Source organism: Neovison vison, chromosome 9 (assembly GCF_020171115.1).
Source record: "Neovison vison isolate M4711 chromosome 9, ASM_NN_V1, whole genome shotgun sequence".
NCBI lineage: Eukaryota > Metazoa > Chordata > Mammalia > Carnivora > Mustelidae > Neogale > Neogale vison.
The window spans coordinates 85,153,535-85,172,758 of record NC_058099.1 but is presented as its reverse complement, the minus strand read 5'-3'; the positions used below and the strand labels follow the sequence as shown (position 1 = coordinate 85,172,758).

Below are 19,224 nucleotides of genomic sequence, written 5' to 3'. Positions count from 1 at the left end.
TAGCACATTCCTTACAATAGCCAAATTACAGTAGCAGCCCAAGTGTCCACTGATAGATGAATGGTTGAAGACGATGTGGTATGCATATAATGGAATGTTCCTCATCCATAAAAAAAGAATGAAATCTTACCATTCATGACAACATGGATGGATTTAGAGCATACAATGTTGAATGAAATAAGTCAGACAAAGAAAGACCAATACCATATGATTTCACTTCTACATGGAAGCCAAAAAAAAAAAGATAAATGAACAAACAAGTAGATTTGTAACTACAGAGAACAAACTGGTGGTTGCCAGAGGGGCAGGGGGTGGAGTGGGAGGACGGGTACAATAGTGAAAGGGATTTGGAGGTATAAACTTCCAGTTATAAAATAAGTAAGTCACAGGGATGGAAAGTACAGCTTAGGGAATATAGTTAATAATATTGGAATAACGTTGTATGATGGCCAATGGGACAATACTTGGCGTGGTGGACATTTCATAATGTACATAATTGTTGAATCACTGTTGTACACCTGAAACTCATATAATATTGTATGTCAACTACACTTCAATTGAAAACTTAAAAATAATAAAATGGCTTTGAATTGGTGTCACTACAGGCAGCCCCCACACTAAGAAGCTACTGGATAATAAAGATTTATTCTCTAAACTGTTGTTCAGAGCTCAGAATTTTTCTCCATAGAAACACTATATGATGGAGCTCACTGATCAGACATGAAAGTTGATTTAACTACTAGTGATTGTGAAGGACAGGACTCAAGGATCTACTTCAAATTCAACTAACCACTCTGTACAGTATTCTTCTCGTGGGAAGACCTATATCAAGTTCCAACTCACAATGTCAGGCACATTCCATGTCCCCCATCCACCTCCTTGCTCGTTTTTGAAATTCTCAGCAAAAACTCCAGGACCTTCCTAATGGAATGAATGAGAATTCAGGTCTCCTGTCTCCAAATCCTTTTTGGAAGTTATCCCTTAATATCTGAACAAAAGGTAATGCTTGGGCCAGTCATTCTTAGAGTCTCTGAATTAGGAGAGTAGGGTGTTACCTCCACAAAAACGGAGCCTGTAGATTCTGACCTCCTCTACTTGGTGGGTCATAAGGGGCTAAGGCAGAGAGTATGATTGAAAGAACATTTACTATAGGTCAACAAGTGTGAATTTGAATCTTGACCATTATCTATGTACACTTGAATGAATGACTTAACATATCTGGGTCTTACTTTTCATTTATTTTAAAAAATAATAAATAGGGGAACCTGAGTCCTCAGTCAGGCAAACATCTGACTCTTGATTTCAGCTCAGGTTATATCGGGCTTGCGAGATCCAACCCTGTGTCAGTCTCCACACTGGGCGTGGATCCTGCTTGGGGTTTTTTCTCTTTCTTTCCCTCTGCCCCTCTCCCTATCTGTCTGTCTGTCTCTCTCGAATTAATTAATTAATAATAGTAATAAATAAATAGCATGCCAAATTTTTGGAAAGAAAGCTTTTAGCTTTCAATAGAACTTCTAAGGAATCCATCCTTCCCAAATTAAGAACAAGTGGTCAAAAGGATCTGCTAAATTCTTTTAGCCCTGCCTTTTAAATTCTAAGTCTAGTCTTTCTTAGAAGCTGCCTGACCATGATTTCCTCACCAACTGAGTATCAGGACCCTCCAAACTATCTGCTATCATTCTCCTCCTTCATATTAGTTAAACAATAAGCAGAATGACAAAAGTTTTATACCCTTTCTACATGATTTCCCATTCTCCAAAAATCTTTCTTTTTGCTGTCATCAAAGATCTATCACTTGGCAACCCTCCATTTCCAAATGAGCATTTACATTGACTGGACTTCTAGGTCTTCACTTGGTGTCTTGCAGAATTTCCCACCCCCACCATCTCCTCAATCAATCCATCCTTCTACTTCAATTTGCTTGACATGTTCCTTGCTCCTAAGAGTTTTGGACCCAAGATTGGTTGAAATCTAAGGTCAGCCCTCATAATTTAGGATCACTTTATTTTTTTTTTCCTTTCAGGAAAAGGAGCACTTAATTGCTTATCCTGTGTGTGGAGCTACCATCTAGCTGGAGGAATCTGCGCCTCGGACTGTCTGGTGGGAGAATACAGAGTGGGAGAGGTACTGAGAGTTGGGCAGGCTGTGCCCTCCTCCATTTCTGCAGAGGTGTGGGAGGTCTTTCTGGGAAAATCAGGAAGTCTTACAATTCCCATGCTTGCTCTAGTTTTATAACCTTCTACCACCGCATCACAGAAGGGTGCTACCCACCTGTAGCCTTCATCTCCAAGTAACTGAGATGGCTTAAGATAAATAATGGGGAAGTTAGATAATGAGGACCTCAGATTTATCTCTACATTCATTGCTCATGATCTTAAAAGTTTCCACGCCACCTAAGAATATCATATCAGAGATTTAAAAAATATTAGGGTGCCTGGGGGCTCAATCGGTTGAGCATTGGACTCTTGATTTTGGCTCAGGGTCATCATCTCAGGGTCCTGGGATCAAGCCCCAGGTCAGGTTCTACGTTCAGTGTGAAGTCTGCTTGAGATGCTCTTTCCTTTTCCCTCTGGTCCTTCCCCACTCAAGCCCCCCCCCCAATAAATAAATCTTAAAAGAAAGAAGAAATATCTTCTCTCCTACTGCTCTGCTATCTCACCTGAAATGCCTGAATAATGTCAAAACTACACAACTGCTGCGGGCCTTCCATTTCCTCCACCCTGCATAGTGTATTAAGAGAGATATATTTCATTTCCTTGCCTAGAAGCCAGGGAAATTCTGAATTCACTAACTTCTTGTGCTTCCAGTAGAAACTAAGCAAATCTCTCCATGGTGAAATTAACATGACCCAACATATTCACATAGGAGTTCTCTTTACATCCTTCCACCTTGGAGAAACTCCTCAGTTTCAGAGAGATTAGATAATTTGCGAACGATCACCTGGGTAGTTAAGTAACAACTTGGGATATTGAACCCAGGGGTCCTGACAGCTAACCCAGGATTTGGTAAGACAATCACAGCTGAGACAGGACCTTATCAGCACCTGAAATGTGCTCAAAGATTCAACAAAGGAAATTTCCATTCCTTTCTTTTCTACCATACCACCCTTCCAAAGCACGGAAATAAAACAGGAAGACATCGACATTTTTAGCACCACTGAAGCAGCCTCTTTTCAGGAGGGAAGCCACTTTCTCCTTATCTCTTAGTTCACTGTTTTAGCTAAACAGTCACAAATATTATGATGGGGCAGGGTCACACGCGGCATCTAACAGCACAGAGGCCAAGTGGACTAATGAGTGCAGGTGTCGGGTCAAAGAAAACCCCAGGGCAGATCTGATGAAACGTGGAATTTGATGGGTCACCTGTGTTGGTGACATTGGAGCAAGGTGCTGGGGATTCTCTCAACTAGGACAGCACAAAAAGAGGGTCCCTGCCCCTCAGCTGTCTGGGATGTTGCCATGTGGGAGTGATGACCATGTTGACAGTCTTTAAAGAGAAACTAGGAACTGATTTACAAGTGAAATATCCCAGTTTTGAAATGTGGGCAATGAACTGAAAATTTTATAAAGGGTGAAGGTCCATTTCGTAATGAGCCAGACACAACTTGTCCTTGACCAGGTACAGCACATGAGCTGTCTGTTCTGTAACTTGAGCAGTTCTAGAAGCCTGTTCTCTCACTGTTGTTACCAGAGGATCTCAGATGCAGAGACCCAGCAGTGGTTTCCCCCAAGTGCAGCCAGGTGGGTCTTTCACCTTAAACCGTGAAAGTGGACCCAGAACAAGCTGTCTTTCTTCTGTCCCCTACATGCCTCCCTTCCTCATGGAGACAAGATGGAACTCCCACCTGAGAACTCCAGTGCCTTGTTGATTCCTCCACACTCAAAAAGAATCTCCCAATTGTTCTTACCAGGGGGAGAAGTTTAACTGTGAAAAATGTGATGGGAGCTGCGTGGAATGCAAGGGACCTGGCACTAAGAACTGTACGGTGTGCCCTGCCAACCTCGTGCTGTTTGTGGATGACGGCCGTTGCCTACACTGCTGTAATGGGTCCAATTCCTCTAATGCCCAGGACTGCTGTGACTGCCGGAACACCACAGGTGAGCTGAGAGGAAGAGCAGCCTGCAGAGGAAGGGCCTAGACTCCAGAAGGGGATGAGAGCACAGGGGAGAGAGGATAGAAAGTTCTGGAGAACAAATAGAGCGATCTTTTTATTGAATGTCTGCTGTGTGCTTACCATCCCCAAAACTTTCTGTCCATCAACTCATAGAAGTAGATCCTTTTAAAACTTTTTTAAAACATTTATTTATTTCAGAAAGAGAGTGTGAGAGCACAAGTAGGGGAGGGACAAAAGAAGAGGAAGAGAGAATCTTCAAGCAGACTGCCTGCTGAGTATGGAACCCAACTCGGGGCTTGATCCAAAGACCCAGAGGTCATGATCTGAGCTGAAATCAAGAGTCAGCCAGTTAACCAACTAAGCCATCCAAGTGCCTCTAAGTATATTTTTTGAAAGGAATCTCTACACCCAACCTGGGGCTCCAACTCATGACCCCAAGAGTCTCGTGCTCTATCTACTGAGCCAGCCAGGCACGCCTATAAGTAGGTATTCCTAATCCCCTTTTGTAGATGAGGAGACCAAGATTCAAAGGGTTTGATTAGCATGTACAAGTCCACAGCAATGTTAAGGGATCATCTGGAGTTAGACTGTTGGTCCTTCAGACTGCAAAGCCTGCATTCTTTCCTCTACCGTGCCGCCTCTAAGACAACTCGAGTTGGTCTAGAATCTCATCTTTTAAAAAAGATTTTATTCTACAGAAGAGAGAAAGCGCGCACACACACACATGGGCACGTGAATGAGGGGAGAGGGAGAGGGAGAATCTCATGCAGACCCCTCACTGGCGTGGAAGCAGACTCAGAGCTCAATCTTATGACCCTGAGATGATGACCTGAGCAGACAACAAGAGTCAGACCCTTAACAGACTGAGCCACCCAGGTGCCCCTAGAGTCCCTTCTTTATAAACTTACTATCTTCTTTTTCATTCTTCTCTCCTGGGGGGCAGGGGAAGGAAAAGAATCAACTAGCAAAGAAGCTGATGTCAGTGTTACCTTGATTCTGCTATAGACTCATTCTATGGAAGTTAGCCCAAATCTGGGGCTCCCCTTAGAGACTTAAAGCATTTTATTTATTTTTTTTAAAGATTTTATTTATTTGACAGACAGAGATCACAAGTAGGCAGAAAGGCAGGCAGAGAGAGAGGAGGAAGCAGGCTCCCCGCCGAGCAGAGAGCCCGATGCGGGGCTCGATCCCAGGACCCTGAGATCATGACCTAGCCAAAGGCAGAGGCTTTAACCCACTGAGCCACCCAGGCACCCCGACTTAAAGCATTTTAAAAATGAACATTCGACAAAGGCTAAAAGGAAACAAAATTCCTTTTACCAATTCCCAGGTCCTCAACTGCCTCCTTCTACCAACCCCATCCATATGTATATATGGGTACTTGGGCTTCACAGGCCACAAACTCAGAAAGATCCCAAATGGAGTGATTCCTTCTTAAATAAATAAATAAATAAATATTTAGTTAGTTAGTTAGTTATAAAATATTTGTATTTATGTGTTTATTATTATATATTTTTCTTCTTAAAATACATTATCTTGGGACGCCTGGGTGGCTCAGTCAGTTGGACGACTGCCTTCGGCTCAGGGCGTGATCCTGGAGTCCCGGGATCGAGTCCCGCATCGGGCTCCCAGCTCCATGGGGAGTCTGCTTCGCTCTCTGACCTTCTCCTCGCTCGTGCTCTCTCTCACTGTCTCTCTCTCTCTCAAATAAATAAATAAAATCTTAAAAAAAAAAATACATTATCTTGTCCAGAAGCAGATCATTCCCTTGGGGTTCAGATGTATCCTGGCCTGACAAAAAGACATCAAATTTACATGAACCTGTCCATGTATAAGTGAAGAAAAACTCGGACCCATACTGCTACTGGCCATTTTTTAAAAAATTTTCTTGTTAGCTTTTTCAATTAAATTCTAAAATCATCTTTCCCAAAACGAATGATTTCCTTGTTTTAGCTTTCCTACCCCCACAAACACCTGGTCTCTACAGCCTCTCATACATAACCACCGTCAGGGCCTGATTGCCTAATATCCACGTTACGTCAGCTAAGAGTAATAACCCTCATTACATCAGTGGCTTTAAATGAAACCAGAAGTGGGTGCACACTGGATGCAGAGTTTCTCCAAGACTGTTCCAACTAACAGCAGTTTAGTCAGCCTTCCTGGGCTTTCTGTGGCACTTGAAGATCCCCCTGGGACAACTCTACAAAAGTCTAAATACTCTTGATTACCTGCTCATTTTTTTTTTACGGAGACACTCTGCTCCTTCAAAGAAACCAGATCACAGAAGCTGACCCTGACTCTGCAGACTTGAGCCTGGAGAAGAGAAAGACAGGACTGCATATGGCGCCCCAGTACCTGAAACAATCTCGAAATATCTTTTATTGATTCTCCTGCCCTAGGCCATATTTCTCTCCAAGCACCACACACAGATTGCTTATCCATCCCTCTGGTGCTTTAATATTTCCTCCAGGGAAAAATTCTGTGCTGATATTGTTAATGTCAAAGGCAATTATGATAGTGCTATTATGTTAGAAGAGGAAATTCTGTTCGATGGGAAAAATCCCATGAGGATGAAAGTTTGGACAAAACAGGCAACTTATTTATCAGTAGCAAAAAGAAAGGGAGGGGTGCCTGAGTGGCTCAGTGGGTTAAGACCTCTGCCTTCAGCTCAGGTCATGATCCCAGGGTCTGGGATCGAGACCCGCATCGGGCTCTCTGCTCAGCGGGGAGCCTGCTTCCCCCTCCCCTCCGCCACCTGCTGCTTTGCCTACTTGTGATCTCTGTCTGTCAGATAAATAAATAAATAAATAAATAAATAAAGATAAATACACAGTGGTGGTGAATCAGACCTAATTGACCAGTACGTAATAAGCAAAAATAATGGCCCCTCAAATAACTGGCAGCAGAATTACATCCATTAAGCTAGTGTATATTATACACCTAGAATCTCATAAAAGAATCCTGGGGGCAGACTCTGGTGGTTCAAAAACCACTTACGGAAAACTTACCCTGTATTTCAACTTGCACATCCAACAGAGCCTGCTAGTTTTTTCCCCAGTTCTCTCATACTCTTTCACTGGTGGATGAACAACAGGGGGACCACAGGGGACAGGGTTCTCAACTTTAGAAATCGTCGTTATGATACAAGAGTCTCCTACCCTCAACTTGGTTGTCAGAATTTTAAGAAGTTACGTCTCTTCCTATCAGAGTAGGGCTACAGAATGCATGACCCCAAAAACACAGTTGTCAGAGTGTATGCCCAAATGTCTCTGGTCCCTAGCATGCAATCTGGATTCCTGGGTTCAAATGTTAATTGCTCCACAAACAAGCTTTTACCTCTGGCAGGCAACAATTCAATCCTCTCTGTGGGTCTCAGTTTCCTCAACTGCCAAGCAACAGACTGACCTAATTTTTTTTTTTTTTGTATCATCACATTGCGTTCTACTGACTGACTAGAGTCATTCAACTTGGTATTTATTTTTTTTTAAAGATTTTATTTATTTATTTGACAGACAAGAGATCACAAGTAGGCAGAGAAGCAGGCAGAGAAAGAAGAGGAAGCAGGCTCCCCACAGAGCAGAGAAACCAATGTGGGGCTCGATCCCAGGACCCTGGGATCACAACCTGAGCAGAAGGCAGAGGCTTTAACCCACTGAGCCACCGAGGCACCCCTCAACTTGGTATTTAAAACAAATCTCCAGGGGTCCCTGCGTGGCTCAGTTGGTTGAGCGTCAGAATCTTGGTAATTAGCTCAGGTCTTGATCTCAGGGTCATGAGTTCAAGCCCCATGTTGATTTCCACACTGGGCACATGGAGCCTACTTTAAAAAATAATAATAAATAATAAAACAAATCCTATTCTCCAGCTGATTTACCTTTTCTCTATATTTAGCTGTGAAGAGTCTGTCCTGCCAGTCTTCAGGTCATTTCCTGGGTTACTTACATTAATGTGGATGTTATCTAGATGGGATACTCCACCATCTTCTCCAGAAGTCTCACCTAATTAATTTCTAAGGCCCCCCCACAACTCTAAAAGTCAATGGTTTGGGGGCACCTGACTGGCTCAGTTAGGTAGAACAAGTGATTCTTGATCTCAGGATTGTGAATTTGAGCCCCATGTTAGGCATAGAGAATACTTTAAAAAAAAAAGTCAATGGTTTTATAATCTTCTCTGCCCTTGAATATTGGACCAGGTTGAAGGGTACCTGAGGAAAGGAATCAGTCTTAGAGAAAGTCAGAGGTGAAACAAAAAACAGAGCATTTAGCCGTAACTGAAGCACGGCCCAAGATGGAGTATTTTATTAAGAAGGAAATAGAAGAATCAATTGGTCAGGTTAGATAGCTGGTGACTGACTCATTAGGTGTGAGGGGACTCTATGTCTCAAACTGATCTTCAGCCTAGAAGGGTTTGTTGAACTCGTCCGACACAAATAGGGACTCTCAGGAGGTACATGGTAAAATTCTGTAGAGTGTTGTGCCCTCTAGGAAAATCAGAGGTAATGATTCTGCCATTTTAGTTTTCAAAAATAAAGCAAAGCTTTTTACTTCAGAAGCTAGTTTTCCTCATTGCTTTTCTTCTCTCCCATGCTTCTCCACTCTGCTCTTTCTCTGGGGTCTTCTTCCAACAGAGGAGTGTATCTTTCAAGCAAGTGACATTGGGCCTGCCAGTGAACATACCAAGATAACCCTGCTCATCACCTCCTCCATTATGCTGGTGCTTCTGCTCGGGGCAGCTGTGATCGTCTGGAGGAAATCGCGGGGCCAAGTCCAGCCAGTGGTGAAGGCCGGCTATGAGAAGCTGGCCAACCCTAGCAAGTCCTATGTTTCCTATAAGAGCAGCCATAGTGAGAACACCAGCTTTGAAGAGGATCAGGTGATTGAGTACAGAGACCGGGACTATGATGAGGATGATGATGATGACATCGTCTACATGGGCCAAGATGGCACTGTTTACCGGAAATTTAAGTATGGGCTTCTAGATGATGATGATGAGGATGAGTTGGAATACGATGATGAGAGTTACTCCTACCAGTAGACAAGAGCCCCCCACCCCAATCCTGCCCCATTCCACTCACAGGCATGCATGTGAGTGTTCTAGTTTGGGGGTTTTATCCCCATACAGTGGGCTGATGTGTGGGTGTTTGTCTTGTCTCTTAACCATGAGTCCAACTAGAGTATGTAAGAGTATGTTAAGAATGCTGAAATAATTTGTTCTTCTTTTGAGTGGTTAAACTCAGTTAACTATAACTGAGGAACAAGGAAAAAATTCAGAGAGATTTCCCTCAAAATAATAAATCAAAATACAGGAAGTTTAAAAACAAGTGTGATTTGTACATTTCATGAGATTAAAAAAAAGTGGACCTTTTTTTTCTGTTAGGAATTCTGTTTCTCAGCTATCCTATGTAGATACTTGCTGTCTTCTAGGATTCTGGTATTTCTTTAAATGATTTGGGGGGTTGGGGATGGGGAGACAAAAGAGTTGTTTGTCTTAGGGAATCTTCCTCCCCTGTTAGTGTCATCTTTAGGCAAAGGTTGGTTCTTTTTGGGTCATCTAAAGAGGGTCCTCCTCCTGCTACTTATCACTCCCCTCCAGACTGCCCCTGAGGAGAAGATGATACTACCTGTGCTAAGGGGGTTCCCAACCTACTTAGAGATGAGGAAAGAAAAGGGAGTCAGCATCAGAGCCAAGGAGGCCTGTGCTCGCTGGGCTCTGGTTCTTCTGCAGGAATCCACAGCCAGTCTGTTCTAGGGACGAGCAAGTTCGGGCAGAACATAGGTAGCAGCAAGCCAGCAGGACAGAAATCATTACATTTCCAAGAATTGCAGCATTACACCCTCATAGTTTTCTAAGAGCTTCTGCGGTGGGAAACACCCACTAAGACATCAAGTAATAGGAAAAATGGTAGAGTTAACCTAACATAAATGGGGCTAAAATGACAAGAACTGCATCCACTCTGGAAAAACAAACAAACAACTTTTTAGCTTTCATTGACAGCCTGTCATGGACCTGAGAACTCACGGTAGAAAAAGTTGGAAGGGATTCTAACATGGAAAATCCCAACGCCCTGCTCACAAGTGTTATCCCAACCTTCTAGCACTCTCTACCGCTAGGATCCATTTCTAGACATTCTAGGCTCTCCTTGGTCCACCCTCTTGTCAAGTACAGGTTCAGGTTTGTGCACTGGGCCATTTTCTACCAACAGTAACACAAAGAGAGGGGCTCTTACCATGTGAAATTACATAAACCAGGTTTTACGGATTTTCTTGTCCAAGCAGAAGTTACAGGCAGTGCTGGGAGGGGATCACAAAAAAAAGAATGACATTTTCAGACGACAACGCTGCTCATAAAAACATTTATCACACACCTCCTATAGGTATCGAGATAATTCCTTTAAGAAAAAAGTCACTTCACTTAGTATCAGGACTTCATGGGGTTGGTACTGTTACTACCCTATTTTTATAGGAAACCTAAGGCTTTTGAGAGGTTAAGTAAATAGCCCAAGGTCACAGAAGGCTAATCGGGATTCCAGCAAAAAGAATGACCCTAATGGCATATACTTAATAGCTATGCTATACTGGCATAAAATAAGAAGCAACCTAAATATAGTATAAAAGGGTGGTTATTATTTTATTTCATGATATGGCCACTATATTATCTTTACTAAATTCATGCATTTTTCTTTTCTTTTAACATAATGTATCACTGACACAGGAAATCTCAGTGAAGAAGCCTTCAGAGTACTGAAGGCCTCCATGTTTCTTAGGGGAGTGCTCTTAAAACAAAGGTTGGCAAACTTTTCTCTGGAAAGGGCCAGATAGTAAATACTTAAGGCTTTGCACAATGATCAGCTCGGCCATACGGCACCAATGCAGCCAATCCAGAACAAATAAGTGGGCCACATTCCAATTAAACTTTATTTATGGGTGCTGAAATTTGGATTTAAGGCAATTTCCACAAATCATGAAATACTGTTCTTTGATTTTTTTTTTCTTCCAGAACTTATAAAGGTAAAACCATTCTTAGCTCGGGGAAGTTAAAAATCAGGTAATGGGCCAGAGTGGCCAACAGCCTACAGACTGCTGACCTCATCTTTTAAAAAAAATCCTTCAAAGAAAATCCTTAAGAACCCATATGTATTTATACACACATGATATGTTTCCAACAGTTTGATCATTTAAAATCATCCCTTCCAAATCTATCATCTGAAGTTCTGATAGTGCCCTTTTTGATTCTTAGAAAATAAAAATGGATGTAGGATAGCCATCATATCAATAAGAGACTTCTTTATCCCTTCCTGTGTAATTACAGAATGTAGACTAAGCAAGAGTAATTTTGTTCATTCTGTGTTGGTTTTCTTCCCTGGTAATTCTGAAGCCCTGATAGACTGAATTGTACATTTCTTTGTATAGCCTGGAAACGGTTTTCCAAGAAAAATCTGTGTTTATGATACACAGTTAAAGATTAAGTTAGGTCGAAATGACCTTGAATACCAAGAAAAACTGTGTTGTTACCTTGTGTGAGCCCCAAAAAAAAAAAAAAAAGGCCTGTGCTGTGTGTTGGTCCAGTTTAACATCTTTCCTTCCTTGTTCTTGGTCATACCACCTTATCCCGGGGCTTCTTTTGAACTGTGCTAACAACTATCTAAAAGATAAATATGTGGTTGGAAACAAACTCACTTTTTGGTTTTCTGTTTGCAAATAACTTGGAAATATTGAAAGGATCCTTATAGACTGGAAATGCACCAAGAGGCTGAACAAGGGCTTGGAAAGTTCCAGTTCATAGACAGCAATTTTTAAAATTGGACCCCAAATTAAATCAAGACCAGATAAATGCAATGGGGACTGGCTTATTCACAGCCTATTTCTGAGCCCATTGTGGGCCTGGTATTCTGATTTACCAAGTAAGAGACACAAAACAATGCTGTTTGTTTTAAAGATTTTTATTTATTTATTTATTTGACAGACAGAGATCACAAGTAGGCAGAGAGGCAGGCAGAGAAAGAGAGAGGGAGGCAGGCTCCCTGCTGAGCAGAGAGTCCAATGCAGGGCTCAGTCCCAGGACCCTGGGATCATGACCTGAGCCAAAGGCGGAGGCTTTAACGCACTGAGTCACCCAGGCGCCCCAACAATGCTGTTTGTTAAGAGTGCTGTTTTTCCTTTTTATCCATCTACCTCCAGTGACTGGAGCTAGTCATAGCTGTTATGAAACTTCTTCCTGAAGAGCAGTCCAAACCATCTGTCAGCCCCACCATCACTGACTCAGTTAGGTTCCCAGTCTCTCTCATCTGGACCTTTCCTGCTTCCTCTTTCAGGAATTTCAGCCTTTTTTTCTCTCAATTTACCCCCTATCCCTTTAGCAAAGATCCACCAGATCTCTGGTCCACCAGGCCATTACCTCCAGAGCTCCCCACCATTCATGCTGACTTTGACCTTCAAAACATTGCAAGACAGCCACTGCTCTCTCACCAACCAGTGCCCACCCCTCCTTATTTCTCAGATTCCCCATCTGTCCTGAATTGCTTCTGAGTTCGCCAGGACCACATCCTAGCACTTCCTGTCCTTGGGAACACATGGTTCACTCTCCTTAGCATATTCTTCCCTCACCTTGACCAATTGGAAGTTTCCAACCCTCCTTTAAAATCATGTTCCCTTCTTAAAACCTCTCTTGGGCAGTCTCCCTTGACCACCTTGAAGATGAATCCCAGTCTCACCTCTCTGCCACCTAGATGCTCCGTGTGTATAGCTTTTCATTTCATGTATCAGTATCTACTACTCAATTCTGTGAGGCGGCTACACTTCCCATTCCAGAACCTAGCACAGTGCCCAGAACTTGGTAAGCAATCAGGAGCTCTTGGTGGAGTGGAGCTTTAGGAAGACAGGACTCACATATATGAAACAACTGGACATTGATGATGGTATTGAGGGCAGGGTTAAGTGGGAAGGGGGAGGAGAGGTGGTGTCGGTTAAGCAGGAGGAGTACAAGGTAACTGCAAATTAGAGCCTGTGGGGGAGTGTTTCAAGGGAGAGATGTGTGCTTTGACTTGATTTGAAAAAGAGAATGTAGAAGGTCTCCCTCAAAATATTCACTGGAGTTAATAAGTAGCTTGTCTGACTTTCCTGATGATAGTAGTGATAAGATTAATTTACCAAGTATACATTAAGAATCGACCATGGGGTGCCTGGGTGGCTCAGCTGGTTAAGCATCTGCCTTTGGCTCTGGTCATGATCTTAGGGTCATTGGATTGAATCCCGGATCAGGCTCTCTGCTCAGTGGGGAGCCTGATTCTCCCTCTCCCTCTGCCTGCCACTCCCCCTGCTTGTGCTCTCTCTGTCAAATAAATAAAATCTCTTAAAAAAGAAAAAAAGAATCGACGACGTGCCCAACATTGTTCTAGATGCTGGGAAACATCTAGATGCTGGGAAACACCAGCAAGTGGAACCCATCAGATCTTGGGTCTTAAGGAACTTGCGATATAGCTGGGGAGAAAATAATTAATCATAACAATACAACTATCATTTTTGATGCCTTCTATGTGCCAGGCATGGTCATAGGCACTTTTTTCATTTGATCTTAATTAATTTTTACAGCACAACGACTGGAGAGCAGTAATACGATCCCCCTTTCCAAAGGACACTCAAGGGGCCATCAGTGTGTCTGTGAGTGGTCCAACTGGGTGGGATCTGAGTTGAGGACTTTCCAGTCCCTATTTTTTTCTGCTCTACCACTCTGCTTGTAAGGGAATCAATCCTTGGATCTCTCCTATTTGGAGATTCATTTTAACTGCATGGAATTTGCCAAAACGACAACTCACCCGATGGTAATGCCAGAGAAGTATGAAGGAGAGTCCGCAGCTCAGGGGCATCATCTCACCCAGAGGCGCTGTGAGCATCAAGGAGGAAAGAGATTATTTTAGGTAATCGTACACATTAACTATATATAAGTCAACACATTAAACTCAAGATAAAGACTTGGGTCTTTACTGCATACATTTGACACTGAAAGAGACATTGCAACATCTGTTCAGAGTTGAGGAGGTCTGCTTCAGAGTTCATGAAAAAAGAAACTGAAGCGTCTTACCCAAACTTAGATGCCATCAGTTGAAATAAACAGTGGTCGGCATTTTGCACCAAAATGTAATACATGTAAATAGACTGCGTTTCAGAGAGAAACATAAGAATTCTGTCAATGTGACTGGCACAGGCTTTGATTCTAACTGATGATCATCACATATAAACAACATCTGGTAATAAATCAATATGACCAAAATTTAAGGATGTATTTGAGGTTTCACACTTAAAGCTACCTATGTCCACCCTGCATTGCTCTCAACACAGGCCAAAAAAAAAAAAAAAAAAAAAAAAGGCGGGTGGGAGAGGTCAAAAACCAGTCATAAAGATGAGAAAAGATAAAAGGAATGACGTCTATTTTGTTTATTCTATTGTCTTAGTGCCCAACACACCCAGTGATACAAAGGCAAATATTCACTGAGTGCTTCCTGGTATAAAAATAATTACATATGTTTGGGCCTTCTGGACTCAGAGTACACACCAGAACTGGGTCCTGTGGCCACATTCAGCTGTAAGGAAGGCTTGAAAGCAAAACTCAGATCAAGAGTAATGAGATCCATTACCTTGTTGGGTTTAGAAAACTCATGACTCATCTTCTGGGACTTTGCTATCCACAGTGAAAGTTTCCCCTTATCAAGGAAGAGGAGAATAGGGCAGTGGGGCTGTTAGATAACCTAATAAGAGCGTCTCCCACTCTAACAAAGGAGTACGTGGAAAAGAGCTGATCCCAGCCGCCAAGGGAAATGATAGAAGGCTAATGAAATCATTCTGTGGAGCAAACATGTGTCTGTAAAACAATGAGAATGCCAGAGCCCAACAAGATGGAGGTTGGGAGGATTCCCCTCTCTCTACATTATGGTAATCAGTGGAGCCTCCTCTCTGGCTAGGAGAGGGATTCTGCACCAAATAGAAATTCTGCTGTATCCTTGAGGCTGCTTTCAGTTAAAAATTACAGAAGGGTCAACCCAAACTGGCTTCAACTCCAAAAGAAATTAGTGGCTCATTTAATCAAAAAGCCTAGGGTTTACCCCAAAGATACAGATGTCGTGAAAAGAAGGGCCATCTGTACCCCAATGTTTATAGCAGCAATGGCCACAGTCGCCAAACTATGGAAAGAACCAAGATGCCCTTCAACGGATGAATGGATAAGGAAGATGTGGTCCATATACACTATGGAGTATTATGCCTCCATCAGAAAGGATGAATACCCAACTTTTGTAGCAACATGGACGGGACTGGAAGAGATTATGCTGAGTGAAATAAGTCAAGCAGAGAGAGTCAATTATCATATGGTTTCACTTATTTGTGGAGCATAACAAATAGAATGGAGGACAAGGGGCGTTAGAGAGGAGTAGGGAATTTGGGTAAATTGGAAGGGGAAGTGAACTATGAGAGACTATGGACTCTGAAAAACAGTCTGAGGGGTTTGAAGTGGCGGGGGGGGGTGGGAGGTTGGGGTACCAGGTGGTGGGTATTATAGAGGGCACGGCTTGCATGGAGCACGGGGTATGGTGAAAAAATAATGAATACTGTTTTTTCTGAAAATAAATAAATTGGAAAAAAAAAAAAAGCCTAGGGTGGGATTGGGTACTACTGGCAATGAGCTCAGCCACAGGCTGCAGGTACTGGACAGTCTCCACTGCCCCTCTGTCCTTTGCTGTGTTGGCCGCTTCTCACTGCAGACTTGTCCTCAAAGAGAGAGATTTTTCATAATCTTGGGTCCACATCCTACAGGAAGAAGGCCCCACCCTACCCCAGGGCAAGTAAAAAAAAAAAAAAAAGTTCACAGTATCTCATCAGTTCTGAAAATGTATTTGCCAGTTTCTGTAGTGTAAATACACCCACTGTGGCCAATTTCAAGGTCGAATGTGATGTCCCTTGATGTGGAGCCTGGAAGAAATGTGAAGAAGCAAATCCTTACGGTATTTCTGCTATTCAGAGGCATGAGAGACAAAAACAGCGTCGGGAGTGTAACTGATAGGAAAATGTAACATGATCGGGAAGTGAGGAGTGGGGTATCTGTTACCTGTGTGTCTAATACAGCTTCTTCAATTGTTAGTTTTAGAACTGAAGTTTTAATAATTGCCAAGTCTAACAACTGACTCAGAAGATTCCTGAACAATTAACAGCTGGCTTTTGTAAGCCCGGACAAGCCAGCTTCAACACACCACTTTTCTTCTTTTTTTTCGCACCACTTTTTTTAGGTAGTATCTTTCCCTCTGATTTCTTTCTCTGTCAAATCTCCTAATCAGAAATTCCTGTCTTGTTTCCCTATTAGTTCCCCCACTCCAATGCCATCAGGAGGCAACAAAATAATGACTTGTTTGCTCGTTTCCACCAGCAAAGAAAAACTTAATGATAATGTTTTAGCAAAGACTTTAAATTAAGCACACGATTCTGGAGTTCCGTCCATTGCTACCTGTAGTAGACATGGACTGCCTCATGTAATACTTGGGACAGAGTGAGCCAATGTACTCATTTATATTACTGCATGACCAACTACCACAAATACAGCAGCTTAAAATAATACACATTTATTATTATAAGTCTTTTTTTTTTTTGAAGATTTTGCTAATTTTAGAGAAAGACAGCATGAAGCAGGGGAGGGAGGGAGAGGGAGAAGCAGACCCCCTGCTAAGCACAGAGCTGTATACAGCCTCAATCCCAGGACCCTGGAAGTGTGACCTGAGCAGAAGGCAGACACTTAACCGACAGAGGCACCCGGATCCCCCGAATTTACAGTTTCATAGGCCAGAAGTCCAGGTAGACTTGACTCGGTTCTCAGCTTATAGTCTTACAAGGGCAAAATCAAGATGCAAGCCTCTTACCTGGAGGCTTTGGAGAAAAACTCCTTTTGCAAGGTGTTCGGGCTGCAGGCAGAATTCAGTTTCTGGCTGGAGGTCAGAGGTCCTCACTTACTTTTCTGGCTACTGACCAGGGACCACGTCCAGCTCCTGGAGGCCACTCTGGGCTTGTGGATGGTCCCCAGCCCCTTTCAAAGCCAGCATCCATGCACTGAATCCTCACGCTTTGATTCCTTTGAACTCTCTCTTGCTATCGGCTGGAGAAAACTCTTTGCCTTTTTTTTTTTTTAAGATTTTATTTATTTGACACAGAGAGAGAGATCACAAATAGGCAGAAAGGCAGGCAGAGAGAGAGAGGGGGAAGCAGGCTCCCTGCTGAGCAGAGAGCCTGACGTGGGGCTCAATCCCAGCACCCGAAGATCATGACATGAACCGAAGGCAGAGGCTTAACCCACTGAGCCACCCAGGCGCCCCAGCTCTTTGCTTTTAAAAGGCAGGTGTGATTAGGTTAGATCCACATGGAGAATCTCCCTTTGACTTTATTATAATTATTTTTTATATTATTATATATAATATTATAATTATACAGCATAATTATAGGCATGAGATCTCACCACATGCACAATCCTGGGGATCTGAGTGGGAAATCTTTTTTTTTTTTTTTTTAAGATTTTATATATTTGACAGAGAGAGAGAGAATATAAGCAGGGGGAGTGGGAGAGGGAGAAGCAGGCCTCCGGCTGAGCAGAGAGCCCAACATGGGGTTCAATCCCAGAACCCTGGGATCATGACCTGAGCCAAAAGCAGACACTTAAGAACTGAGCCACCCAGGTGCCTCTTGAGTGGAAAATCTTGAGGGTCCACTTTATGACTCTGCCTACCATAAAACTCTTCTGGCAATCAGTTTAGCAAAAACTTTGTTGAGTCTTTTCAGTATTTTTTCTATTTGAATCCACTAAGTCCTTACTAGGAAATACAAACAGTACCAAAGCATTTGTAAAAAAAAAGTTTTGCTTTTGTTTATAATTTAAAACTAGTTTACAGTACTCTAAAAGTAAGTTTATAAAGACTACACAAAATAAGCTATAATAGTTAATAGTGACATGTAATAATAAGCAAGATATAAAAGTTTATATACACTGCCATTTCAAGTAGATTTCTAAAATTAAAAACCTATGTGGATTATGTAAGCTGAACTGTAGAATGCAAATAAACATTATCTGCCCCCAATGAGTTTAAAATTAAGGTGAAAAAAAACAAATATGTGTACAAATAATGACAAAGTGAGGGACAGTGCAAACAATGCAATGATTCAAGGGGGGAAAAACCTACAGCAAAATCATTAGAACACAGAGACTACGAGAAAAAGCAAATTGATGCCTTTACGTACTTTTTTGGGAGAAAAGCTGAGGGAGGTGTTTGGGAGAATAAAAGTGTCTGTCAGTCTCAGTAAGAGAGAGCACTAAGTCTCTATCTCAACTTTCCTGTCCTCTCTAAAATGACCGGCACGGTGGGGATGCCTGGCTCGCTCAGTCGGTAGAACCAGCAACTCTTGATCTCCGGGTGGCGTGTGTGAGCCCCATGATGGGTGTCGAGATTACATAACAAAAAATAGAACAGAATGATAAGCACTTCTCACATGAATTCGAACTCGCAGCTCTATTACAGCTACACGTGATAAAGGCCATCAGTCCTCCTGCAACCCGGGGGTTAGCAGAAAGGCAGCACAGACCTGGCAAGCAGAGACTGTATTTGGGGGACCCCACTTTCTCTTCAGATCATTTCCCCCTCATGTTCATTTCTTAGGATCCCAACGAGCCTCAGTGGGAACGTTGCACAAGTGTCCACAGATTTGGCTCAGGGCCGGCCCCCCAAAACTATGCCCTCACCTCAGTTTCAATAATTACATCTCATCCTGTCCTTTTGTAAACTATTCCTAAATAGGAAGGCCCCCCCCTTTTTCTTAAACCTTTCCCCAATTAGACTCACCATGTCTGTATTCATTTTTATATAGACAATTTGGCATAACAGAAATACCATTACTTTGAGAGTTCAAGATTCCTGGGATAGAATTCCAGCTCTGACCCTTCCTTGTGTGGGATCTTGATCAAGTTACTGACACTCTGATTCCTCACTATGGGTGAGGAAACTTGAACACCAGACCTCGCAAGGCTGCCGTGAGGAATGAACAACATTACATATGCAAAGGGCCTGGTATACAGGAGGGGTCCTATAAATG

The 19,224-nt window shown here is 42.6% G+C and overlaps 1 protein-coding gene across 2 annotated transcripts in view; it reads left to right on the top strand.

The window, feature by feature from the left end:
• The window catches only part of PCSK5 (proprotein convertase subtilisin/kexin type 5), a 449,573-nt gene extending 440,149 nt beyond the window's left edge, over window positions 1–9,424 (top strand). For both annotated transcript variants that reach the window (XM_044265871.1, XM_044265870.1), the window contains 3 exons: window positions 2,024–2,124; window positions 3,911–4,097; window positions 8,742–9,424. In XM_044265871.1, the coding sequence (XP_044121806.1) occupies window positions 2,024–2,124; window positions 3,911–4,097; window positions 8,742–9,148 (695 nt within the window). In that variant the 3' untranslated portion in view covers window positions 9,149–9,424. The remainder of the gene's footprint in view (window positions 1–2,023; window positions 2,125–3,910; window positions 4,098–8,741) is intronic.
• The last annotated feature ends 9,800 nt before the right edge of the window (window positions 9,425–19,224 follow it).